Genomic DNA, 27,732 nt, shown 5'->3' with positions numbered 1-27,732 from the left:
GCTGTGCGTGTGACGCCGGCGGCGGGGGACCTGGGGCAGAGAGCGGTTCGCGCGCTTCGGGCCTAGTCCGGACTCGCCGCCGCCGCCGCCATATTCCCGGTAACGGGGGCGCGCGGCCGGGGGCCGGCTGGGCCGGAAGAGGGCTCGGGGACGGCGCTGAGGCGGGGAGGGGATCGGTTGAGTTTGGGGTACCCGGAGTTGGCGGGCGGCGGGAGGCGCGGGCCTTTGAGGGAGGGGGCCGAGGGCGTCGGGCCGGGTCTGTGGGGAGGGAGCGCGGCGGGCCTAGCTGGGGGCGAGGACTAGGCCTGGGTGGGGAGCGGAGGTGGTTGGAGATCCGAGACCCGCAGGGACTCTAGCCGGGGCCGCTTGGGGCCTCGGCAGGTGCGGCGGGCTGTAGCTGCGGGCTTCGCCGCGATCGTTCTTCGCAGCGCCATCCGAGGGCCCCTAGGAGCAGAGGCCTGCACTTCCTCGTCGCGCCCCAGGCAGCTGCGGCGCAGCTCCAGTCGGGCCCGAGGGTGATGGGCAGCGAGCCCCGCGAGCCCCGGTGGCCTGGGAGAGCGAGGGGCGGCGCGAGGCCGGGGGCGGGGCGGAGCGGGTGGGGCAGAGCTCGGGCTGCCTGCCAGGATGCTGCGTCTCTGGAGACGGGAGGTTGGCAACCAATGCCCTCATCCCACCCTGGGACCCTTATGCCTCTAACTCTGTTTCTTTCTGGATACTGCAGTGGCATCTTTCTTACCTTGTCCATTTTCCGGGCTCGAGATCTTCCTTCCGGAGCCATGTCAGAAGGAGTGGACTTGATTGATATATATGCTGACGAGGAGTTCAATCAGGTGAGGGGTCATCGGGAACATTGGTATTTTCCTGTACCAGCTGAGGAATCACTCGCACCAAACTTGCAGTGGTTCCAGGCTGTGTCAGTCCATGAAGATTTTATAGGCCTAAACACCCCTCTGTCAGATCTAAAATTTTCCCTCTAGCACAGACTTCCAAGATTTCTGACCGTTCTGCTTTATGTTAACTTAAGCCTCCAGGCTTGATTTGAAAAGCTTTGATTTAAGAGTAAATAAAAATTAGGTTTAATAGAGTGATGAATCAACCTGTGGAACTTGCTCCCCCAGGAAGCCAAAGTTGGATGTCAGTCTCTTCGAAGACTAACCAAAATTAAAAATCAGAATTAGGTTTGCTATAGTACTCATGAGGATGATGTTGATACCTGTTCCTTTGAGATTCTCTCAAACTGCCCCTGGAGAAATGCAGTCTCCTCCCCCATAGGGCAGTGAGAGGCACAGTATAAAAGATAGCTTTAACGTTTAATTTCAGCTGCATTCCAGTTGTTTTCTGTCTTCCTTCCTTTCAGGAGTAGCTTGACTCCAGGCTTGAGAAGTAAATTTTATTGACGGATCTACTTGTTTGGTGGGGGGAGGGAAAGGTGTTGGACAAACCAGTTACGAAGCAGATACAGACCCAGCCACATGCTCTCAGTTGGATTTGCTGGTCTCTATGATATGTCAAGAAATACGATAACAGTAACCTCCTTTGAAACAATGATTTCATATACAGTTCAGTTCTGAGCTCTTGAGGTCAAATCTCAAGAGTGTCCCAAAATCTCTATTTAAAACTTACTAATATCTTGCCTGGATTATTTTCAGCACTGTTTTACTTCAGTAAGCTGGTTCTTCCTGTTGGCATCTTTCAATGGCTACATGTAAGGACCTGGAAAGAGGATAAAAAAAACAGGCTAGGGAAGGAAAGGGCTCTGATTGGACCCTGGCTTTGATACGAAGCAACAGAAGAGGTTGATATATGCCATTTCTTTCACTTGACATAAGTTAGTCATTTTCCCATGTCTTCTCAGGCAAACTGAAGTCATGTACGTGTGGCTGTTGATTAACTTAAATACATGAAGATTTTTCTTTAAATTTCAAACAAGTCATAATTATTTCTGGATGAGAAGAAAGGTTTAGAATATTTAGTTACAAACCATTGTTTTCCTGAGTTTTTCATATTACTTTGAATCAGACTTAACTACTTTTTACTTTTTTTTTTAGTACTAGATAGCAAGAAAACAAGGCTCCCTTAGTTGTTTTCAATTATTCATTTTAAAAACTTCTTTTCCCCTAATTTCCTTATCTGTGGGTTGGTAACAGTGCTGCTGATTCACTTTGGGAAATGGGTAGAACAGGGTCCTTGACCACAGGGACATTTGGTCTGAGAAATGAGATTCCGTAATTTCTTAAGCAATGCAGCTTGTAGGTCATAGACAAGACATAGGCCTCATCCAATGGTCACTGCTTTGTCAAGGTAGAAGTCATTGGCCTCAACAATTTGTTCTCTGGTCTCTTTAGTTAAACAGGACTTTTTTATGGGTCTAAGGTAGGCCAAAGGTGGTGTGTGAAATCAAGTAGACATTTATATCAAACGCACAGTATTTGATACTTAGTAAGTTGAAAAAAGTATAGATTTTGAATGTCTTATGTCTGGGGGAAGGTCAGGGGAGGGGTGCTTTTTTCCCCACAAGTAAGTTAATTTTTAGCAAAGCTGGTTTTAGTATGTTCTGGAGGCGCTAAAGAAGTGGTAAAAGCTCTGTTTGGCTAGGATTGTTAGAAGCAAGCTTAGACTGAAGGCAGCGAGTACACATTGTGTTTTAGAATGTTATAAGAATGTTATCGATTCACCCCAAGCTTACCCATGCACAAGAACCTTGTCACGTGTACTTTGCTCCCCAGGGAAAATAAGCACTGTTCCTAGATGGAACCCTATCGTGCTGACTCCTGGATCTCTTAAAACATGTGCTACAAAAGCCTCTTTTGCAGAGCTCCTTCACTCCTTTTGCAGTTGGAATCTTAGGGTTCACAGCTGCTCTCTTATGCTGGGGAGAACAACTAGAAAAGAGACTGAGAGCTGCCATCCTGCTGAGTGTTTTGTCTCTGTTCTGTTCCTTATGCAAAGACAGGCACTTTGCACAATATGCTTAGTTTTCCTCATTTTTATCAACAAGTATTTATTGAGCTACTTCTGTTTGCTAGGCACTGTGTTAGAAGTAGTGAGATAAAAGGAAAAAATGGATTTCTTTTACTCAAAAGAGGTTCTATTCCTGGTAGTTGAGAGCAGTGGACAGTGATGGAAGGAGAGTGTGAGGTGAGAACTGTGGAAATAGTAATTATAAAGCCAAAAACTGAGCTTTGGTTATAGTTAAAAGAAAATTATATCAAATGGGTTGCTTTGAGAAAAATAAATCCTAAGCTTTATTATTCCCCTTAGATATCAGGAAAAGGGCTGGCAGGTAGGAACATTGAGCAGATAGGTGGGGAAGTTCTCATTTAAATTCATAATCATGCAAGTTCTCTTTTGTAAACCAAGAGGCTTCATGAGACAACCACAGTTATTCCTATGCTGTTAAATGCAAAATTGTCCCTGGTATTAATTCAGTATTAAATACATACTTCTTTTTTAACCTCCCTGAAGTGAATCCCTCCACATCAATGCCTTTAAAACATTGTATTTTTCACTTAATTTGTAGAATTAGATTTTTCTTTAACTGCATAAAACACCAGCTCATTTGGTAATCTGAAAGACCTCAGGCCCTATCTGTTTTTCTGTCTTAGCAACTGAAGAGTAAAGCGAACTGATGTTGCTAGCAGATTTAAATCCAAACACAACTTGATACATTGTTTCTTCAATAAAATCTTCAATAGAATCCTCAACAGGTCTGCCTGTGCATCAGAATAGTTCCCACAAGCGTCTTTGAACTGAGGCTCTGTGGCACAGAGAGACCATTTGAATCTTGTGACAATTTTGCGTTCATTGAATCCTTTTGTGTTTCTTAAAGTGGTAAGGTAATCCATCCACCAGGGTCTTCCAGGATTGAGTCTGTCATATTCTCTAAGGAACCCTGAAAGAGTAGATTGTTTGCCGAGGCTTACAGTATGGGGGATTTCCTGGTGATATGTTTGATGTCTGAGCTGCCCGAGTCTGCATGTTCTCTACCCAATTATCAGCAATAATTTTTGTATTACAACTTTTAGACACACATCTCTGAATCACAGATACTTCACGGAAGGAATTCCAGTTTGGTTCCACTGACCATCCAAGATGGTGTGTTTCCTTATTCCCTTTAAGTTCCATTTCACAATCCCTGATTTATTTAAAAAAGGCACCCTGGTTTGAAGTGTGAAGTAGTGTTGTCTAAGGATTAGAGCATTGGAGAAGATTGAGTGGTTTCTAAGTCCTTTCTCTACCTTGAACCACAAGGGCAAATCATACCTAGTATATGAATAAATAAATAAGTGGTTTGGGGCTTCCCTGGTGGCGCAGTGGTTGAGAGTCCGCCTGCCGATGCAGGGGACACAGGTTCGTGCCCTGGTCCGGGAAGATCCCACATGCCGCGAAGCGGCTGGGCCCGTGAGCCATGGCCGCTGAGCCTGCACGTCCGGAGCCTGTGCTCCGCAACGGGAGAGGCCACAGCAGTGAGAGGCCCGCGTACCGCAAAAAGCAAACAAACAAAAATAAGTGGTTTGTCTAGAGTTAGGATTGTTTGAGATGTAAGGCTGTGAAATATTTTACACATAAAATGTTGAGTTATTAGCCGCAGCTTTCTTCACCTTTTTAATTTATTATCCACCCTGTGCTCTCCAATGTTAGCTTCTCCCCGTTCTTCACATACGCATCCTTTTTTATGCAAGGTCCTTATTTATAGGTTTGACTACCTAAAATAGTTTTCCTGTGCTTATTTGCCTCACTGATTCCTTTTCTTGCTTTTAAGTTGCCCCTAAAAAGTTTACTCCCTTTTGCCATTCTCTTTGCAAGATTTTTACAAGCTTCAAACTCCTTTCCTGTGGGGCTTGTTAAGAGTGTTTGTAATACTTGAAGCTATTTACATGCCTCAGGAAGTAGAATCCTTGCCCCCTCAATACCAGAACAATCCAATAGTATTATCATGGTGTATATGTTCTTCCCTTGTACTTCAGATAAACTGAGAAACTAAGATTGTTTCCAAAAGTTGCTAATGGTATGTAGGTCTAAGAATGCATTTTGTAGTTAGTCTCTTCTCTAGTCGAAGTTCAGGATCAGCAGTTCTTGTGATGGTATTGAAGGGAGAAAGTTACTGGAGCTTCCTGTCCTGAGTTGCATTAGGGGAAATGATTCTCCTTCAGGCAATTAAACAAGTTACTTAATACAGGTTCTTTTATTCCCTTAGTATAGGTTCTTTCTTTATTCCTGTTTTTAAAAGACAGCAATGACATGAATGAGCTATAGTTTCCCTAAGACACTCCGAACGTCTCCGAGTTATAGTTTCCCTAAAACACTCTGAACGTCTCCCTGTACTCTCATTTTGGCAGTATCCTCTTTAGCACTGTTTGGATGTTTTAGAATGTTACCTGAAAATATACTTGTCTGATCCTTAAAATAAAAAGATCCTCTCTGAGATAATGACATTGCAAAATCTGAAACATTAAGGTCTCTTAGTAGTAGTTCTTTTGATTTTAGGAATTTTTATATAAGTGTTAGCTTGGGCTGCTGTAACAAAATAGTAAAGACTGGGTGGCTTATAAACAAATGTATTTCTCACAGTTCTAGAGGCTGGAAAACTGAGATCAGGTTCATGTTTTGGTGATCAGCCTCTCTCAGTTGCAGACTGCCAACTTGTATCCTCACATCATGCAGAGCACAGCAGAGCAAGCAAGCTCTCTTGATTCTTATAAGGGCACTAATCCCTTTCATGGGCTCTACCCTCAAGACCTCATCTCATCTTAATTACCTCCTGAAGGCCCTACCTCCTAATACCATCACATTGGGGAGTAGGGTTTCAGTGTATGTAGGGGGAAATCATTCAGTCCATAACAGTAATATATCACATAGGCAAAAAGTATATTTTGCCTATCTTGCAGAATTCACGTTCATATTTGAAAGCTTACAATAACACAGCTTATGATATCGGTGCTTGTCTTGTTTCCTGACCTTTATATATATATATTTTTTTTTAATTTTTATTTATTTATTTTTGGCTGTATTGGGTCTTCGTTTCTGTGCGAGGGCTTTCTCTAGTTGCGGCAAGCAGGGGCCACTCTTCATCGCGGTGCACGGGCCTCTCACTGTCGCGGCCTCTCTTGTTTCAGAGCACAGGCTCCGGACGCACAGGCTCAGCGGCCATGGCTCATGGGCCCAGCCGCTCTGCGGCATGTAGGATCTTCCCAGACCAGGGCTCGAACCCGTGTCCCCTGCATTGGCAGGCAGACTCTCAACCACTGCGCCACCAGGGAAGCCCCTGACCTTTATATTTTAGAGAACTTAACTGTTTTTGTGTATCATTGGACATCTCTGGTATTGCTCAAAGATGTCTCATAAATGTCATGGTAATGTATTGGATCTGCATGTCATTTGAGAAATAGAACTTATAATGGAAAATCCCCCCATTATTCACTTCCCTTTTATTTTTTATATTTCTTTGATAATGGAAAGATGGGATTATGTACTATGAGTTTTAGAGCTTCTCTAAATCATTTGTGTAAGTCAAAGAGTTTAAACCAATACTCCCATTCTTTTTTGTGTTTTGGTTCCCACTTTAACATGCTTTTCCCCAGATTTACATTTCTAAATAAATATACTCCCTTTCTTTCCCTCCTTCCTTCCTTCCTTCCTTCCTTCCTTCCTTCCTTCCTTCCTTCCTTCCTTCCTCCCTTCCTCCCTCCCTCCCTCCCTCCCTCCCTCCCTCCCTCCCTCCCTCCCTTCCTTCCATTTTTGGCTGCATTGGGTCTTTGTTGCTGCGCATGGGCTTTCTCTTGTTGCAGGAGCAGAGGCTACTCTTCGTTGCGGTGCGCGGGCTTCTCATTGCGGCGGTTTCTCTTGTTGCGGAGCACGGGCTCTAGGCGAGCAGGCTTCAGTAGTTGTGGCTCAAAGGCTCTAGAGCACAGGCTCAGTAGTTGTGGCACACGGGCTTGCCACCAGGGAAGCCCTACTCTATTTCTTATTAAGTAGAAGAGTAAGTTTTGTGTAACTCTTGATTTTGGAAATAGCATAAGATGTTGAAAACAAATTTTCATTAGTGTATCTTAGATCTGGTCTTGAGAAGCTGGCCACATTGATAGCAGTAGCAGATGCATCTCTGTGCATTCTTAGTTTGCTTGTTTAATCATCATGTACCTTTTGAGTCTCACAGTTGATTAAAGCTAGAAACACTATAGACTGCTAACAGGGTCTTAGGAGAAACACCTACATACATAAGTATAATTAAGTGTTAAAATTGTTTTACATGGGGAAGTTTTTCTTCCTAGTTTCCTAGAGTAGGACAAGGAAGTTTTGTATGTTTTATAAAATATTTGACCGTGGATTGTAAGTAAACTAGAGTAAAACAGAATGGACAAAATGAAAGGTTTTCAAACCCACCTTTGCCAACCCCTCGTCTCTTAGGACCCAGAGTTCAACAATACAGATCAGATTGACCTGTACGATGACGTGTTGACAGCCACCTCACAGCCCTCAGATGACAGAAGCAGCAGCACTGAGCCGCCACCTCCTGTTCGCCAGGAGCCATCTCCCAAGCCCAATAACAAGACCCCTGCAATTCTCTACACCTACAGTGGCCTGCGTAATAGGCGAGCTGCTGTCTATGTGGGCAGTTTCTCCTGGGTGAGCATGGGTAACCAAAAAGGCTTGTGGGTGGGCTGGAGGGAGAGCACTGGGAGGTGATGGCATTTTCAGAAACCACTGTTGCACTGTTTTGTGCTCTGATGGGGTTGGATTTCTTTTTCCTGGGATCAGGTTGGATTGATCTCTGAAAGGGAACTATCCTGAGGACGTACTGGTGCCGAAGAAAGCAATGATTAAGTGGGTAGTTGCTTTTTCTGCCATCTTGTTACCGCCCCTGACCCTGGGGCTTTTATGTCTACCAGGGTCATCTGTGGGATGAGATTTCAGAGTGAACACCTTGAACTCTTGGTGGTCATTAGATGGTCCTATGATAATGATGGGTGAGAGGGAGCAAAGACCTTGATAGCTGTAGTACGCTCGGGGTAGGTGGTGATTGTTGTTCTGCAAAAGTTATTGTGTGACATGTTTGGGGGCTGGTGCTGGGAGGTGGTGTTTTCAAATTAAGAAATGTGTATACTGAGGGGAAAGTTGCTGTCAGTGATCAACTCTAGCCTATCAGATCTATAACTAAAAGCTGCTAGTAATCACCGTTTGAGCTGATGACGAGCCAGCCCAAGTGGCAGTCAAAGTTAAAATAGCTTTTAATTTTCTTAGTCTCAAAGACGGGGATTGGGGCAGGGGTGGGTGGTTTTGGAATTCTGCATGGGTGAGGACAATAGGAAAAACGTGCTCTAATTGAAATATTGATGACCTTCTGGGTTTCCTGTGGGCGGTCATGATTGTGACTAGAATCCTAGATTTGAGGGAAGGGTTTGGGACATTCTGGGGGAGGGGGGTGTAGCTCTTGACATTTCTTCCTTTTCCATTTTGCCGGCCCCAGTGGACCACAGACCAGCAGCTGATCCAGGTTATTCGCTCTGTAGGAGTCTATGATGTGGTGGAGTTGAAATTTGCAGAGAATCGAGCAAATGGCCAGTCCAAAGGGTGAGGTCTGGATTTGAGAAGCCCCTTTTAGTTTGTAACCATTGGGATGACAGATCTGTACTGTTATTTTGGCCCTGTAATTTAATCCCTCCCACCCCTGGCCCAGTTTACTGCCTTGGTTTTAACAAACCACCTTAGATTGGGGACCTAGCTGCAATGTAGGAGAACATCCATCCATTGAGAGGCAAAGAAAGCTGATTTCTAATTTGAAATAAATAGGAAAATTTTAGCATGACACCTGTTTGTTTTTAGTAGTTTTGTGTTTTTAATATTAGAAAGATAAAAAAAAAAAGGGACTTCCTTGGCAGTCCAGTGGTTGAGACTTCACCTTCCAATGCAGGCGGTGTGGGTTCGATCCCTGGTCTGGGAGCTAAGATCCCACATGCCTCAGGGCCAAAAAACTAAAACATGAAACAGAAGCAATATTGTAAAAATTCAATAAAGACTTTAAAAATGGTCCACATCAAAAAAATCTTAAAAAAAAAAATATTAGCAAGGTATCCTTGGCTTTAGCAGTTTTCACTAAAAGTGGAAGAGAATTTCTGTGTTCCTGTCTTGGTTGTCTAGTAGATTTCACTCGTTTTTAATTTTTCTTCCTCAAGGTATGCTGAGGTGGTGGTAGCCTCTGAAAACTCTGTCCACAAGTTGTTGGAACTTCTGCCAGGAAAAGTTCTTAATGGAGAAAAAGTGGATGTGAGGCCGGCCACCCGCCAGAACCTGTCACAGTTTGAGGCACAGGCTCGGAAACGTGAGTGCGTCCGAGTCCCAAGAGGGGGTACGTGGAGACCATCTGTATGAAGGGGGGGAAGTTTGTGGGTTTGTTTTCTGTGGTGTAGGCTTGGCCTACGATGTGAAAGAGTTTGAGAGAGGGTGGTGGTGATTATGGGTGACAGCATGGCAGTAGGTAAGCCAAAAATGAGGCTCATGTGCTAGCAGTCAGGTAAGTTCAGGTTATGGCTCAGTTTTGCCACTAACTCATTATGTGACCTTGGGCAGGTCACTTTACTGCTTAGGGCCTACTTCCCCATTTGAAATAGACACGTGACATATAAAGTTCCTGTCAAGTCTAAATTATGTGTTTCTATCTAAAAAATCAAGTGTATAGCAAATGGCCTTAATTGTAAGACATGTGTCTATAAATTATTAAGAAGCAACCACCATAAAATATAAATATGATACATAAAGATGGCTGTAATCTTGTCGTAAACATACACTGGAAGGGTGTTCTGTAAGGAATCGACCAAGAGGAGTGCTGGAGAGTAAGAATTTAAGTGTTTCTCCAGCATTGACCAGGGGGGTTGGGTACCCTTTCTGTTATCTGCGATTTTAGTTTGCTTGGCAAGTGTTTCCCATTAGTAAAGAAAGTTGCATCATGCTACCTTAGCCTGATGATAGTATGCCTTAAGCTCACCTTATTCCCTTTATTCTGACCCTGTGCTCACCAAGACACCTTCTGATACTAATTTGGTTTCCCAACTAGGCTCTCCTACTGGGAAGAGAATGCGCTGACCAGCCGACACAAGTATTCCAGTCTGCTTGGCAGTTATATTTCTCATTGTAAATTAATAAATTGTCATTCTGGTTTATGAATCAGTCTCTTGTGAGTTTGGATAGTGTGAATCAATCTCCTAGGGTCCAGTCATCCCTGGGTGAACTGTTAAAATCAAGTTTCTGAACCTGCGAAACCTGGGGACCAACCTTGGATTGTCCTGACTTCAGAAGGTGCAGCCAACCTGCAAGGCCCTGCCTGAAACAGTCAACTGCCATTACTTTCCTTTTACTACAGTGGGGGTATGGCAAAGTTTTCGTTACCCACTTTCTGTCACTGCTTAGGTCCTGCTCTCAAAATAGTGCCTTGTATTGATTGGGTAGTCCACTGGGACCTTGGATAGGTTGACTGAAGGTGGGAATATGGCCACTCAGCTCTTGATAGGAGCAACTATGTTCTTAGAACTATGTGGAGAGCCTAGATGGAAGTGGTGTGAGCTATTGCTCTGGGTTAGAGGCACATACTTTTCTTCCTTGATAGCCTGAATGTTCAAAGTCCATTGTGTTTCAGAGTCTTTCTATGATTCACGCCTCTTCTAGCTTTCTTAAGATGTATAATTTTACAGCTGCATTGAGCACCTAACAGTCCTGGCACCACCTGGCTGTTTACTCCTTGATGTTACCTTTCTTTGCTGAAGTGGTGGTGCTGACCGAGTGGTGTTTTTCTGCGCTGTCATGTTGATGGACGTGGGCTCTGTTAATGCACTAAGTATAGCTGGTTGACTTAGTCTGCTTAACAGTGGTTGCTACTCTTGGGATTTGTGGCCCTAGATACAAAAAGAACCCTTGCTAGTGTGGGAACGGTAGCTGGGAAGGTAGCTAACTTTCAGAGGATTACACTTGCTAATACCTCTTCTTTCTTCAGCTTGAGAGAACTCAGGGAAATAGCACGTTGCCATGTGTGTGAGACATGAAAAGCAAGAGAATGCTGTGGTAGGCACTGGTGATAAACTATGTTAGAGGATCCAAGGTGGTTGCCAAGGGGATTAATTCCACCTTGTGCTTTCATCAGGAGTTAGTGTTTACTAACAAGTTTTTGTTTAAGGAGCACTCTTCTTTCTCTCCACACTTGTCTCCTAATGGCATCTTTCTACCTCCAAGACTCCCAAGACCATGTGATCACATTCTTCTGTTGGATTCCACATTAACCAGGCTTAGAGTAGACTATTAAATTGGAAAGAGGGAACAAGTTTAACCAAATGACTTGACGGTGTCAGAGCCATGTTTCCAGCTGTATACAAACATGTTTTGAGCCCCTGTTTTGTACACCATACCACCGTTCCACGACGATGATCCTAGTAGGCTGCCCTGTGGGGTAGAGGGTTTGGGCCATTGGAATGTAGGGGGAGTTTCCCAGGTTTCAGGCATATTTTGTACCAGGCTTTTGCTAGGAGTCCCTGGTGTCAGCTGTGTGCCATCTGCTCATTCTGTGGGCAGATCTTTCCTTGGCTTGTCTCCCGTGTTTTCTCATTTAACCTCCAGTCTTCTACTCTCTGTTCTATGGCTCTTCCCCGTCCCAGTTACCAGTTTGGGTACTTGGATGGAGGAAGTGTTATCCATCCCCTGCCCTTCCCTCCCTTCCCCCAAATTCCCTGGCCAAAGAGCCATGGCAAAGAGAAAATTTCAAGTATATAGCAGGATAAAGAAGGTTAACTATTACTAGTCTAAGGAAAGAGTCCCTGAACAACTACCAGAGACAATGGGATTTCGAAACAGCTTGAATCCAGCTGATCAGTAATGAACATACTTCAGCACTGTCATTTTCTCATGGGTTATTAGGATCCTTCTGCATTTAAAAATAGAAAGCAAATCTAAGGGTAACTTAAATGTGAAGCACTGAGAGTTCTAGATAAAGAGCATTCTTTAACATACAGAATTTAGGGTGGTTTTCTTCCTGGGTTTATGTCTTAACTAGGTTGCCTCTGAGCTTTCTCTGAGGCCAAAGAAAAACAGTAGGTGATTTTACCTTCTTTCTCAGCTACCTGTCACCTTCCTTAGTATGGTGTCAGATGACTTGCTGAAGGATGACCTGGTCCCGTGGTTATGTTTAAAGGTTGGACAGTAACAGTAATTCTGTTTTGCTTCATAGGAATACCTCCACGGGCCCACTCCCGAGATTCTAGTGATTCTGCTGATGGACGGGCCACACCCTCTGAGAACCTTGTACCCTCATCTGCCCGTGTGGATAAGCCCCCCAGTGTGCTGCCCTATTTCAATCGCCCTCCTTCAGCCCTTCCCCTGATGGGTCTGCCCCCACCCCCAATTCCACCCCCACCACCTCTCTCCTCAAGCTTTGGGGTCCCTCCTCCTCCTCCTGGCATCCACTACCAGCATCTCATGCCCCCTCCTCCTCGATTACCTCCTCATCTGACTGTACCTCCCCCTGGGGCCATCCCACCTGCCCTTCACCTCAATCCAGCCTTCTTCCCCCCACCAAATGCCACAGTGGGGCCTCCACCAGATACTTACATGAAGGCCTCGGCACCCTATAACCACCATGGCAGGTAAGGACCATCTTGTTCCTTTCAGATCTGAGCCAGGCATAGTGGGGTAGACAGTGTTTTAAGCATTTTGTTCTCCCTGAGGAAGTAAGTGAGCACTGAATTCTTGTGTTTTCCCTTGTGGAAACTGTTGTCATAGTATTGAGTCCTGGGAAATAGTTAACTGTTAGAGAATGTTTTTGTTTGGTATTTTGTTTGCATCTTAACTCTCAACCCAAACCATGTCCTTCGTATCCCTTTTTAAGACAGTTGATTAAATGGAGTGCTATAAGTCACTGTTAGGAATGCTATGAGTGTCGAGCACTGTTGGGTCATGCCAGAATTACAAAAGTATATGACATAAATCCTGTCTTTGAAGAGAACATGAACATATAAAACATGTGAACAGGCTGAGAACCATTTAAGACATTATACAGGAGAGCACAGTTAAATAGCATAGTACTCTAGAGTATGGTAAAGTTAACAAGGGGTGTGGGCAGTCAGGAGTGGTATACAAAAGTATATGACATAAATCCTGTCTTTGAAGAGAACATGAACATATAAAACATGTGAACAGGCTGAGAACCATTTAAGACATTATACAGGAGAGCACAGTTAAATAGCATAGTACTCTAGAGTACGGTAAAGTTAACAAGGGGTGTGGGCAGTCAGGAGTGGTATACAAAAGTATATGACATAAATCCTGTCTTTGAAGAGAACATGAACATATAAAACATGTGAACAGGCTGAGAACCATTTAAGACATTATACGGGAGAGCACAGTTAAATAGCATAGTACTCTAGAGTACGGTAAAGTTAACAAGGGGTGTGGGCAGTCAGGAGTGGTATACAAAAGTATATGACATAAATCCTGTCTTTGAAGAGAACATGAACATATAAAACATGTGAACAGGCTGAGAACCATTTAAGACATTATACAGGAGAGCACAGTTAAATAGCATAGTACTCTAGAGTACGGTAAAGTTAACAAGGGGTGTGGGCAGTCAGGAGTGGTATACAAAAGTATATGACATAAATCCTGTCTTTGAAGAGAACATGAACATATAAAACATGTGAACAGGCTGAGAACCATTTAAGACATTATACAGGAGAGCACAGTTAAATAGCATAGTACTCTAGAGTACGGTAAAGTTAACAAGGGGTGTGGGCAGTCAGGAGTGGTATACAAAAGTATATGACATAAATCCTGTCTTTGAAGAGAACATGAACATATAAAACATGTGAACAGGCTGAGAACCATTTAAGACATTATACAGGAGAGCACAGTTAAATAGCATAGTACTCTAGAGTACGGTAAAGTTAACAAGGGGTGTGGGCAGTCAGGAGTGGTATACAAAAGTATATGACATAAATCCTGTCTTTGAAGAGAACATGAACATATAAAACATGTGAACAGGCTGAGAACCATTTAAGACATTATACGGGAGAGCACAGTTAAATAGCATAGTACTCTAGAGTACGGTAAAGTTAACAAGGGGTGTGGGCAGTCAGGAGTGGTATACAAAAGTATATGACATAAATCCTGTCTTTGAAGAGAACATGAACATATAAAACATGTGAACAGGCTGAGAACCATTTAAGACATTATACGGGAGAGCACAGTTAAATAGCATAGTACTCTAGAGTACGGTAAAGTTAACAAGGGGTGTGGGCAGTCAGGAGTGGTATACAAAAGTATATGACATAAATCCTGTCTTTGAAGAGAACATGAACATATAAAACATGTGAACAGGCTGAGAACCATTTAAGACATTATACGGGAGAGCACAGTTAAATAGCATAGTACTCTAGAGTACGGTAAAGTTAACAAGGGGTGTGGGCAGTCAGGAGTGGTATACAAAAGTATATGACATAAATCCTGTCTTTGAAGAGAACATGAACATATAAAACATGTGAACAGGCTGAGAACCATTTAAGACATTATACAGGAGAGCACAGTTAAATAGCATAGTACTCTAGAGTACGGTAAAGTTAACAAGGGGTGTGGGCAGTCAGGAGTGGTATACAAAAGTATATGACATAAATCCTGTCTTTGAAGAGAACATGAACATATAAAACATGTGAACAGGCTGAGAACCATTTAAGACATTATACGGGAGAGCACAGTTAAATAGCATAGTACTCTAGAGTACGGTAAAGTTAACGAGGGGTGTGGGCAGTCAGGAGTGGTATACAAAAGTATATGACATAAATCCTGTCTTTGAAGAGAACATGAACATATAAAACATGTGAACAGGCTGAGAACCATTTAAGACATTATACGGGAGAGCACAGTTAAATAGCATAGTACTCTAGAGTACGGTAAAGTTAACAAGGGGTGTGGGCAGTCAGGAGTGGTATACAAAAGTATATGACATAAATCCTGTCTTTGAAGAGAACATGAACATATAAAACATGTGAACAGGCTGAGAACCATTTAAGACATTATACGGGAGAGCACAGTTAAATAGCATAGTACTCTAGAGTACGGTAAAGTTAACAAGGGGTGTGGGCAGTCAGGAGTGGTATACAAAAGTATATGACATAAATCCTGTCTTTGAAGAGAACATGAACATATAAAACATGTGAACAGGCTGAGAACCATTTAAGACATTATACAGGAGAGCACAGTTAAATAGCATAGTACTCTAGAGTACGGTAAAGTTAACAAGGGGTGTGGGCAGTCAGGAGTGGTATACAAAAGTATATGACATAAATCCTGTCTTTGAAGAGAACATGAACATATAAAACATGTGAACAGGCTGAGAACCATTTAAGACATTATACGGGAGAGCACAGTTAAATAGCATAGTACTCTAGAGTACGGTAAAGTTAACAAGGGGTGTGGGCAGTCAGGAGTGGTATACAAAAGTATATGACATAAATCCTGTCTTTGAAGAGAACATGAACATATAAAACATGTGAACAGGCTGAGAACCATTTAAGACATTATACGGGAGAGCACAGTTAAATAGCATAGTACTCTAGAGTACGGTAAAGTTAACAAGGGGTGTGGGCAGTCAGGAGTGGTATACAAAAGTATATGACATAAATCCTGTCTTTGAAGAGAACATGAACATATAAAACATGTGAACAGGCTGAGAACCATTTAAGACATTATACAGGAGAGCACAGTTAAATAGCATAGTACTCTAGAGTACGGTAAAGTTAACGAGGGGTGTGGGCAGTCAGGAGTGGTATACAAAAGTATATGACATAAATCCTGTCTTTGAAGAGAACATGAACATATAAAACATGTGAACAGGCTGAGAACCATTTAAGACATTATACGGGAGAGCACAGTTAAATAGCATAGTACTCTAGAGTACGGTAAAGTTAACGAGGGGTGTGGGCAGTCAGGAGTGGTATACAAAAGTATATGACATAAATCCTGTCTTTGAAGAGAACATGAACATATAAAACATGTGAACAGGCTGAGAACCATTTAAGACATTATACGGGAGAGCACAGTTAAATAGCATAGTACTCTAGAGTACGGTAAAGTTAACAAGGGGTGTGGGCAGTCAGGAGTGGTATACAAAAGTATATGACATAAATCCTGTCTTTGAAGAGAACATGAACATATAAAACATGTGAACAGGCTGAGAACCATTTAAGACATTATACAGGAGAGCACAGTTAAATAGCATAGTACTCTAGAGTACGGTAAAGTTAACGAGGGGTGTGGGCAGTCAGGAGTGGTATACAAAAGTATATGACATAAATCCTGTCTTTGAAGAGAACATGAACATATAAAACATGTGAACAGGCTGAGAACCATTTAAGACATTATACAGGAGAGCACAGTTAAATAGCATAGTACTCTAGAGTACGGTAAAGTTAACGAGGGGTGTGGGCAGTCAGGAGTGGTATACAAAAGTATATGACATAAATCCTGTCTTTGAAGAGAACATGAACATATAAAACATGTGAACAGGCTGAGAACCATTTAAGACATTATACGGGAGAGCACAGTTAAATAGCATAGTACTCTAGAGTACGGTAAAGTTAACAAGGGGTGTGGGCAGTCAGGAGTGGTATACAAAAGTATATGACATAAATCCTGTCTTTGAAGAGAACATGAACATATAAAACATGTGAACAGGCTGAGAACCATTTAAGACATTATACAGGAGAGCACAGTTAAATAGCATAGTACTCTAGAGTACGGTAAAGTTAACGAGGGGTGTGGGCAGTCAGGAGTGGTATACAAAAGTATATGACATAAATCCTGTCTTTGAAGAGAACATGAACATATAAAACATGTGAACAGGCTGAGAACCATTTAAGACATTATACAGGAGAGCACAGTTAAATAGCATAGTACTCTAGAGTACGGTAAAGTTAACGAGGGGTGTGGGCAGTCAGGAGTGGTATTATTTCTGTGTACAGCCGAGATTCGGGCCCTCCGCCCTCTACGGTGAGTGAAGCAGAATTTGAAGAGATCATGAAGCGGAACAGAGCAATTTCCAGCAGTGCCATTTCCAAAGCTGTATCTGGAGCCAGTGCAGGTAACTCATCCTTACCGTTGCTGCCTTCTCCTTACCTTTAGTTTTTCCATCGTTTTGTCATTTCCATTGGCAAGAAATTCAACAAGATAAAGTTGGAGCACTAGTAGATTCGCAAGAGTGGCACATTTTGAAAAGCAATATGGTAACCTGGTTTCCTGGCTTTTGGGGAGCTCCACTGGTGCTGTTTGTTTAGCCTGTGTCTAGACCTGCCCCATGAAAACCAACTTAGTGCCTCGAATATAAATAACTAATACTGACTGTGGTGTTTGTTATAGAATGAACTTCCTGCCTCACGGAGATCTTGATCTCAGTGGTTGATCAGTGGATCTTGTGTCTATGTAATGAGTCCAATGCCAAGTGTAGACCTTGGGTTTTTAGAACTGATGATGATGGTGGATATGGAATCTGATTACATTTGGGGATCGAGGCAGAGCTGGTCGCCTCCATGTAACCTATCCTAGAAAGAGACAAGTCTGTTGGGTGTCAATCTTAAGGCATAATATACCCTTACAACTAATTTTTGCCTTGCTGTATTAAGTGGGCAGAACCGGAAGCCATGCCTTTGAGAGCCAGGGGAACAGAACCTTTGGTTCCTAAGAGAAGAGAATATAGGAAGTTTCCGGGTTCTGGTCCAAGTTTCGCATTATAGCACTAATCATATTCACTTTCTTCCTGTGAGTTTCCTACATGAATGTAAATATAGACTGTCAGATCTCCTAAGAAATAAGTTAACTCTATTATCGTCCATTTTCCATAATTTCTCATCTTTGACTACAAAATTTGAATGCAGAGTGGACTAAAGACAGAAAGTATGTATATTTTCTCTCTCTCTTTTTTTCCACCAGAAACCTTCATGACATCTGAGTTAAATCTCTTTAAATTAGAAAATAATCTATGCTCGTTGTAGCAAGTCAGATATACAGAGTATAAAGAAAAACAATCATTGTTCTTCACCAGTTCCTTCACACTGAGATGATCAATAACTGAACCTCTGTCTCCTCCCTTTGTTTTGTTCTCATTCCAGTCATTCAAACCACAAATATTTATTGAATTCCTACAAAATAGGCAAAAATTCCCTACTCTGGTAGAGCCAAAATCCTGGTGTTCTTAGATCTCCACAGAATTGCAGGTTCTTCACAGTCTCTGTTCTGTTCTTCACTGCCTCGCACAGGGGGAGCTGCTAGTCCACTGTCACTGCACCCCTGCCTGGTTTCATGCTTTCCTTGTATTATCTTGTCCTTAATGCTAAGAAAGCTTTAGTTTGCAAAAGCATTGTGCAAGTACCCACCCTGACCACTCTGCTTGTGTCCAAGCATTGCTCAGATGTGAGGAATGAAGGAGCTAGTTCTTGATGGCAGCATAATTAAAAATATGTGTGTGTGCATATTATATATATGTGTGTGTGTGTGTGTGTGTGCGCACAACATACATGTCTTAGATATGTTACTTGTATGTATATATGTATTTGGTTATAGATTTAAAATAATTCAGACAGAAATATGCAGTGTTAATAAATGAAAGGCTTCTGTATGAGGACGATCAATAAGACCACCTTGTACAATTTAGTGTCTATCCTTCAGATTTTTTTTCTGTGCATGTAGCAAAATATATATGTAATTTTTTGATGGAATATTGTTTCACAGCTTTTTAAAAATACATTCTGGACATCTGTTACATCAACTAATACCTAACGTTTATTGAGCCCTTACTGTGTGCCTGGCACTGTGCTAAGTGCTTTACATGGATTGCTTTGTTTACATACAGATTTACCTCATGCTTTTTAACGACTATGTAGTATTCTGTAGAACCAATGTTCCATAATTTATATAGCCAGACCCTACTGAAGGAACTTTAAGTTGTTTTTGATTCTTTAATACAACAAACAACGCTGAAACAAACATTGTTTAAATTATATACTTGTGAACACAAGTAAAAAATTTTTAGATGTGCTGGGTCAAAAAGTATGCACATTGTTTATTTTAATGGATGCTGTCTCATAACCCGCAGACAATGACGGGCCGGATTATACATCCACTAGCAGTGTCTGAGAGCATCTGTCTGATTCCAGACCACTAGAATATAGGTGCCATACAGTTGTATACCTGCCACTTCTGCCTCATCCATTTTACTGTGGTTCTGTGGGACAGCTTTTTACTCTTGGTTTGTGTCCTCCTGAGTTCTCCTTTTCATCAGTTAGTTTACTGCCTCTGCTCATCCTTGGCCTTTCCCATCCATCCCCTGTCAGGGGATTACAGCGACGCGATTGAGACGCTGCTCACAGCCATTGCTGTTATCAAACAGTCCCGGGTCGCCAATGATGAGCGTTGCCGTGTCCTCATCTCCTCCCTTAAGGACTGTCTTCATGGCATTGAAGCCAAGTCTTACAGTGTGGGTGCCAGCGGGAGCTCATCCAGGTGAGTTGATGATTGCTTCAGCAGCCTGCCAGCCCTGAGCAGCACTCTTCCAGGGACTGGCAGGGGGAGGAAAGGAGCCCAGGGTATCTGGCAAGGACCTAGTTGAAAGAGCAGACCTAGCCCTCATGTCTTTAAGGGAAAAAAATTAATCAAACGTTTACATTAATAAATGTTGTAATGTCTGAAATCTGTGTTTGGTGAGGCAGTGGGCTTATTTAGGAGGAAAGACTGACGTAGTTCAGAACATGGGCTTTGGAGCCACACATTCTTGAATTTGAATCTCAGTCCTGCTCCTAACTACCTGCATGACCTTGAATATGGAAGTTACTCAACTTTCCAAGCCTCATTTTTCTTATTTTTAAAAAGGGGACAATGGTAGTACTTATCTTACAGACCTGTTGTAAAGATTAGGTGAGATAATGCATGTAAAGCTCTTAGCACTGTGCCTGATACGTTAGTAAGATCTCAACAAGTTTGTTATTAATTTTCCAAAAAAGACTAGGGGCCATGATAGAGTAACAGAAGAGTGGTTTAGGCAAATAGTAGAAGACACCAAAACACAATACTCTTAGAAAGAATGGGGTAAGCCCTCTGAGTGAGGCTGAAAAGTATCCTTCTAATAGGAAAAGACATCGGTCCCGAGAGAGGTCACCAAGCCGGTCCCGGGAGAGCAGCAGGAGGCACCGGGACCTGCTTCATAATGAAGATCGGCATGATGATTATTTCCAAGAAAGGAACCGAGAGCACGAGAGACACCGGGATAGAGAACGGGACCGGCACCACTGAGAAAGGTGGGATGAAGCCTCATTGCTGGCTGGTTGATGATCTCTTATGAAAGAAAAATTATTGATAGTAAAGATTTCTCTCTCTCCTTTTAAAACAAGAAAAGGGTATGGGAAGGCTTCCTATTTAGGTAACCAAAAATTCAGGAGGGCAGGTTTTCTGCTTGTTTGTGAGGAGTCGCACCCTGAAATGGACCTGAGATTAAGCTATTTTTGCTTGTTTTTTGACTGCTTTCACCTGGTATCTGAGACGACATGGCATAATGGCTAAGAACACAGTGTCTGCAGGTAGATGCCAGGTTATGAATTCCAGCTCCTCCAGCCATATTGCTTTCTGTTCCTCAGTTTCCTCATTTGTAAGTGGAGATAATAAAAGCAACTGTCTCGGTGGATTGCTGAGTGTTCAGTGAGCTAATCCATATAGAGCATTTAGCACTCACAGTACCTGTCACATAGTAAATTCTCAATAAATGGTAGCTATTGTTATTATCATTGTTATGTTTTATTTGTTTATTATTTATTTACTTTCTTTTTGGTTGCGCCGTGTGGCCTGTGGGATCTTAGTTCCCTGACCAAGGATCGAACCCGTGCCCCGTGCATTGGGAGCACGGAGTCTTAACCACTGGACCGCCAGGGAAGTCCCTCATTGTTATACTTTAACCCCACCAAACTTTCAAATGAAAAAATCAGGAAAATTGACCAAGACAGAAAAAAGTAAGACCATTGCCTACTTGTAAGTTTTCAAGGTGCAACATTAATGATTTTTAAGAATTAATATGTATTAAAAAGATTTTGAAAATCAGGATACTTTAGTCAGAGAGGAGAAAGCTGATCTGAAAAAAATTATCGTTAAAGCTTTAGAGACTGTGGAGGATATTTCAATGGCAGGATATATTTGTTTTGGAAAAACTTACAGTGATTTTTTTTTTTTTTAAATAAAGCAAAACAAAGGCAGGAGAGTTAGGGGTGGGGAACTACATTAACTCAAGTAACTGAAAAGTTGAGTTAGGCTTGGCTGGTTCAGGGGCTTCAGCTCTGTTATTTTCATTCTCAGGCTCCAGGTTACATCCCACCAGCTTGGCAATCCAACTGAAAACAAGCTTCCAACAAAGATTGTTTCTAGTATATAAGCAAGCAAGAGCAGTTGTTGACTCTGTTTCTTTGGAGATCTGTAAAAGTAGTCGAGACTCTGGCGGGGATGGTACGTTTGTGGTTCCTGAAGGCTGTTGCATGACCCGGGTGACTTTGGGGTCTCTTCTCAATTTTGCGGCTTCACATCAAGTACATTAGGATTAATGTCCTTGGTGTTTGGCTGATTCGGTTGGTCTGAAGTAATGGTAATTGTGGAAGGTGAGTAGGAATAGTTCTGCTTGGTATCTTTGGGGTGGATAGATGGATGACTGGATGCAGAAAGGAAAAGAAACCCTCCCCCCTTCTTGTGAGTGCCTGTAGTTCACAAGCGGTAGCTGGACTGTAAACGGCTGCCTAGTGACAACCTACTGAACAAATAAGAAAGGAGTCTTGTTACGTTTGGCTACTGCCCTCTACTTTGTTGTTTCTGCCATTAACTTAAGCAGAGTTTTAAACAGCTTTGGCCTAATTGAGTCTCAGGCAGTGGGCGGGAGGGTGGGTAGAGTGGGTCTGTGATCGATCTCATCCCTCCTGTAGCAGTAGCAGCATTTCCCTTGTTTGAGCTAGCACAGTTGCTAGTGTTGCTTGTAGATTCAGTATCAGTCACCACCCTCCCCAGTCCTGCAGCCCACCGTGTGTGTCCTTTGGAGCTGACTAGGATAAGAGTGACAAAGGAGGTAGTACTTGGTCTGTGCAAAGCATGAATTATAGTCTCTGGGGCCACATAGGTTAGTAGTCGGAACGTGTAACTGCATGTCACTGTTCTTGGCGGCTTTGCTCCTGACAGCCTTTTGATAGAAAAATTGTGAGATCCTCTGATCATTAGAACTTTGGGGATTGAACACCTGAACCTGAGACTTCAGCTGTCATCTTGCTTCATTTTTTTCCACCTGTAAAGTGGGACTTTTCTTCCATTATGAGGATGATTCAATTTGAAAAACTGAAAAATCCTATAACCTAGTAGTTCCCAGAAAACAGTCATTTGGCTGGTGCAGGCCTATGACAAATGAGGAAAATTAACTCTTGAGGCAGGTTTTCCAGTTCCCCACTTTTCCTAATCACCCCTTTAGGTACGTTGGTTATTCCTTCTGGTTAATTAGTCCAAAAGAACTGAATTTGACCCCCCAAAAATGTCCATTTCTCACATTCTCATCCTGGGATTCTTAACTTCATCTGTAGGTACCAAGTTGTGACTTAGGAGATGTCATGTTGAGGAGATGGTGCCTGGGCCTCATTTACCTTGATAACTTTGCAAGCTCTGAGTACAATACCTTTTAGTTAGAAAATACTAGTATTTATACTATATGGAGAGCTGTTCCCTGAGAGCAAAGGGTATGTTCCATCTAGGGGCAGCAAAAAACAGCAGGCTTTTTTGTCCATCCTTCCTCAGGATGGGCACGACCTCTGGGACCTGAAGTCTGATTGACCCACTTTGTCCTCTGTCTGCATTCAAACATTACCACCAAAATGGAGCCATAACCTCTAAGAATTGGGTGCTGTTCAGTTGACCCTTGAGCAGTGTAGGGGTTAGGGGAGCTGACCTCTGCGTAGTCAAAAATTCGAGTATAACTTTATAGTCAGCCCTCCATTTCTGCAGTTCTCCATCCACAGATTCAACCAACCTCAGATTCTGTTGTACTGTAGTACGTATTTATTGAAAAAAAAATCCGCATATAAGTGAACCAGCGCAGTTCAAACCTGTATTTTTCAAGGGTCAACTGTAGTTTACTTCTGATGCAATTAGTTATCCTCTGAGTCTTGTTTTGTAGCAACAGTTCCCAAATCACATCACTTTTGTGGTATATGTGTGTACGCTTTGGAGTTTGAGGATATTCTTAGGTTGTCTGTGGCTTCAAGTTTTTGTAGTTGTTGGCTGTTGTCTCATTATTTTAGGACATTATCCTGCTTGAAACATAGTAATTCTCACCTCATTGCTATCCTCCTGGTCCAGAGAAAACTGAGCATTCTGTTCAATTTTGATCTAACGCAAAGATTCGGAAACCCAAATTGTATGAAATTGAGGAGTCACTGAGGGCTTTAGTTTCCTCTTATAGAAAATGAGAAAGATACCTGCCTGCATAGATGTTTAGAGAAACCAGAGGCCATGACAGATTCTGAGGACCCCAGGGTGAAATGGTGCCATTTCAGAGTGTAGAAGGATCAGGCAGCTTATGGATGTAGTTTTTCTTGCAGAGCTCCTCCCGGTTACAGAAGTGCGTACATTCAAGGTGAGCATTTATGTATAGGCCATGTGGCCCGTTTGGGTGTTAGTAGAAATCCTAAGCGTGAATTTAATTCCCCCTTTTCCTTTTCGCTGTCAGTTCTATTTTGTGTGGTAAGATTGACCAGGCCACCCCCTGCAGATGGATGTTACAACATTGGAAAGAGGGCTGAGTGTACTGGGGACCTTAAGTTAGGTCGAGATGTGACAAGTGGCTTAGCAGTCCTTCACTGCTCAGCAGAAGCTCTTAACCGTTGTCTTGGATGGGGACTGCTGATTCTCTTCCTTGACCTCCGTGCTCTGCTTCTGCTCTGGCCTGACCACGTCACTGCTGCTCGGTGTTAGTATGCTTCTTGGCCCCTCACCCACTCCTGTCATCTGGGGAGGACTTAGAGTCTCTTGAGTGGTGGTACTTGGAACATCTCTGGCTCTATGTGTATGCTTCTTTAAAAGAAGGAAAAAAGTTTAGTTTTCTTGTGTAAGTACATGCTCCCTGCAAGGGCCTCTTGGGTATTTGGGGGTTAATGGATTTGGTTATGTACACACTTGTTTTCTTACCATTGTACTTCCCATTTCCAGATTTTTCCCCTTCCCCTTAAGGTAAGCTATGACTTGCTCAGAATAGATTTTTTGAAACAGTATTTAAACTCACCATGCTCCCTTAGAGCAACTTTTCTTGAAATGTAGTAGTTTCCAGCCAAAGTCTCCTTTTCAGTCAAACTGCTTTGATGCCTTATTTCATTGTCTATGTTTTTCCCCCAACCTTAAAGTAAAATGTCACTCCTCTTTCCTCTGTTCTCCTCCAGCCATTCCCTCACTACTCACAGTGCCAAACACTCCCAGACAGTTCTGCTGTCTTTTACTTTCCCAGGCTTGCATTCTCTCTGTCTGCATCCCCTACTTCATACGTTTTAACTTTTGAAAATGCCAGTATAATTTATATAAGCCCCTGTTAATCGGAAAGTAACCTCTAACTTGTATTTTCTTTCTTCTCTTCTGATGTTCTCATTGCAGGAGTCTGGTTGGAAGCAAATGTTTTTTTAATGGACTTGCATCTCCTCACCTTGATCAGGACTAAAGGACGGAGGCCGCTCCACCCCTTCCCCTTTCTCCAAGCCCCTAACCCCTTCCAGACACCCACAGGGAATACCCTCTGCCCTGCAAGATTGAAGATTGCCTGGCAGCCCTCCCAGTCCCACTCCTGTTTGCCAGGGTAAAGAACCTAAAGATTTCATGTGGTTGGGAGGGTGGCAGACAGGAAGAAACCATGTCCAGGTCCCTGGTCTCCACAGAGAACGGTGCTTTGTCCAAGGAAACGTATGAGTTTCTGATTCTCCAGGAGCAGTTCAGTGGTGAGGTTGATGGGAAGACATCCTTCCCAAAGGAAACGGATCCTCCCTGTGGGATCTAGGAGAGTGACTGGGTGTGCCAAAATATGCCCAGGGTCCTGCCCTCAGCACTAGGTTTGATGGGGCGAAGAGGGTCCAAACCCCTTGCTAACATACCACTTTTTTAACTCCTTTACCTGCCCAGCCCTTTGAGGAGGGACCATGAGAACAGAAATTACTTTATGGAAAGCTTCTCCTGTTCTTGCTTTTCCCTCTTACTCATTGACGGTTTGTTTCCCTGACCTCCCAGGGGGGCTAAAACCCTTTTAACTCCCTGCTGCCCAGCCTGCTCAGTGGACTTGCCCCTCCTAAGCAGAGAAGGCCCATGAGGTTGCTTTCTGCTGGGGAGCCTGGCAGAGCCAGTTACCACCCTCTACTGCTTCTTGCTTGGTTCGGTTGCCTCTTGCAATAACCAGCTCCACTAGATGTTCCCTTTCCCTGGGGCTTTTCCATTTCACATGTGGAGCCCTTCCCCCAAGAAGGCTGCTTCCTTGTTTTAGAGGAAGGTACTGCCATTGGGAGTCGGGGACATCGGACCTCAGCAGTGAAGAACCCTTGTGAAATACTAGGAGTGGGGAAGGAGGCAAGTTGGGCGGGATATGGCCTACTTCCATAGGCTTTTCCTTTTTCAGGTTTGATGTGAGCATGGGCTTGCATCCTCCAGGTACATACTTTCACTTACTGTGGGATAACCCGGCACTAGTAGGTAAAGCCACAAATTTGATATTTTTTCACCTTTTGAATTTTGACTTAATAGCTCCCCTCGCTCTGCCTGGAGGTACTTGCTGCCTCTGATAAGGAGCAAGGAAGAAGTGGAGCCTGACTTTAATGAGCTCAGCTCAGAATTCTAAGGACCACCACTCTGGGGGCCACATTCTACACAGGCAAATGGAATTGCTTTTCCCATAACATCCAAATTGTGAGGCGGCTGCTGCTGAAAGAAGCAGCAGCAACAGGGTCCTGCGGTACCCACGGGGCGACAGATGCTACTTCCGCATGCGTCTGTGGGGCACGCGACATCGAACAGGAAACGTGGCACGTGGGGTGTAGGGTCGCTGGAGACCCTTCTGGCTCAGAGGGGAGAGACTGAGCTGGACGGAAGCCTTCCTCTGTTCCTTGCACGTTTCTGACATAGCCCTCGCTCAGTCACTGAGGGAGTCCCCCAGGGTTGGAGAGGCACATTCCCTTGGGACAGAGGCTACAGGTTTGTAGCTTTTTTCCCCCTGTCCCCCAACCCCATCCCCACCTCCACTTCAGAATATGGCACCCTGCCCAGCCGGCCAAGCGTTAAGTGATGTGCTTATCCTCAAGAGCAGCTCCGGGTGTCTTTTTAATGTAGAGAAAACCAAGTAAGGTGACAGTTTAAGGAGAAAAAAATATATAGAATACCAGAAAAGCCGTTTACCCGGAGAATTTTTTTCTCCCCATTTTTGTTTTGTTTTTACTTGGTGACACAATTTTTAGTTTTATTTCCTGATAGCAAAAGGAAAAAAACCCAACCCTCAAAAAGGCCAAGGCCCCGTCCCCCTGTTGTTGGTGATTTGTTTGTCTTTCTGATAGGTTGAAAATTGTGTAATAAACTTGATGACACTGTCAATCTTTTATACTGCATTGTATTTTTTTTCCTTTTGTAACAAAATATTTTTAAATAATAAATGGGGTGTGAGCTGTTTCACGGATTCTGCATTGAATAGATTTGTTGAGGTGTCTGGGACACGGGTGTGGGCTGATGTAGAGGCTTTGGGAGGGGAGTGAATCCCTGAGTTCTCAGCTGGAATTGCACGGTGGGCGTGTGTAGTGCGTGTGGTACACCTAGGAGACCTCGTGCGAACCTTTGGAGGTGCCCCTTGAGGTTTAGCTTCTATCCTTAACCATCTAAACAGCCTAGTTAATTCCAAGTCATCTTTTATCCTTCAAGGTTCCTAAGATTTATTCTCAGAATAAATGTCCTACCTTGTACAGTTCAGTTCCGACGTCATCAAGTTCATAAAGGGAAGAGTCCTCTGCTAGGCGTTAGAAGATATGCTGGCTAGTGCCTCCTTCACATCTAAATCTGTCTAACCACGGACGAGCAGCACAACCTCAGTCTCTTTCGTTTGTAAGATGAAAATGATAGCTGTTCTGCCTTCCACATTGGGAGGTCTGAAGAATCATAACAAATGTGAACGTGTTCCGTAGACTGCGGTGCTATCTAAATATAAGGGGAGTACAGATTAGAAAGCTTGGCAAAGTGCTGCGGGGTATCCTTGGGATTCCTGAAAGGCTTTTTAAAAAGTCGGGCGAACAAGAGGAGAGTTAGCATAGTAAAAGATGAACCAGCAACCAGATGACATATAATGTGTTGCTGAGACCAGTAAAGGCAAGAGCAGTATAAAAGCAAGGAACCCTTAGTAGAAGGGAAATTCCTTGAGGGTCTATGATGTTATAAAACTTGAAGGAAAAAAAATAGTGGGAATGCCTCTCAGAACTTAAACCAGGGTTCTCAAGTTGAGTTCCACGGTTGCCTGCATTTCAGTTACGCGCCGTGCTTGCTAAAATGCCTTCCTGGCTGCGTCAGTCTCTGGAGTCTAGAATCTACTTTTTATGCTCCAGGTGACTTACATAAACTAAAGCATGAGGGCTGCTAGTTTAGAGAAGCAAGTGCGTTCTTCAGTTTCTCCTAGGGGTTACCATGGCAGTATAGGAA

General features: G+C 43.2%; 1 protein-coding gene across 2 annotated transcripts; it reads left to right on the top strand.

Moving 5' to 3' along the window:
* Positions 1-3: 3 nt before the first annotated feature.
* On the top strand, positions 4-26,643 carry CPSF7 (cleavage and polyadenylation specific factor 7). Of its 2 annotated transcripts, XM_065881849.1 has the most exons (10): positions 4-99; positions 722-830; positions 7,408-7,626; positions 8,468-8,571; positions 9,174-9,319; positions 12,209-12,623; positions 16,992-17,110; positions 19,356-19,524; positions 20,148-20,315; positions 24,673-26,643. In XM_065881849.1, the coding sequence occupies exons 2-9, from the start codon at positions 777-779 to the stop codon at positions 20,308-20,310; spliced, it is 1,389 nt and encodes a 462-aa protein (XP_065737921.1). In that variant the 5' UTR covers positions 4-99; positions 722-776; the 3' UTR covers positions 20,311-20,315; positions 24,673-26,643. The 2 variants fall into 2 exon arrangements, with proteins under 2 accessions (XP_065737921.1, XP_065737922.1); XM_065881850.1 differs by lacking the exons at positions 4-99; positions 24,673-26,643 and adding an exon at positions 190-256 and having other exon boundaries at positions 9,174-9,346; positions 20,148-20,310.
* The last annotated feature ends 1,089 nt before the right edge of the window (positions 26,644-27,732 follow it).

This window comes from Phocoena phocoena, chromosome 8 (assembly GCF_963924675.1).
Source record: "Phocoena phocoena chromosome 8, mPhoPho1.1, whole genome shotgun sequence".
NCBI classification, from domain to species: domain Eukaryota; kingdom Metazoa; phylum Chordata; class Mammalia; order Artiodactyla; family Phocoenidae; genus Phocoena; species Phocoena phocoena.
Note: the sequence above shows the minus strand (reverse complement) of the source record. Positions and strands in the feature narration are given on the sequence as shown.

What these genes read in the sequence shown, in the direction of transcription:
- CPSF7 (XM_065881850.1), top strand. Translation starts at nt 777, where the DNA reads ATGTCAGAAGGAGTGGACTTGATTGATATATATGCTGACGAGGAGTTC. An exon ending in CTGACGAGGAGTTCAATCAG is followed by an intron (nt 831 to 7,407) that starts GTGAGGGGTCAT and finishes CTCGTCTCTTAG; the next exon opens with GACCCAGAGTTCAACAATAC. An exon ending in ATGTGGGCAGTTTCTCCTGG is followed by an intron (nt 7,627 to 8,467) that starts GTGAGCATGGGT and finishes TGCCGGCCCCAG; the next exon opens with TGGACCACAGACCAGCAGCT.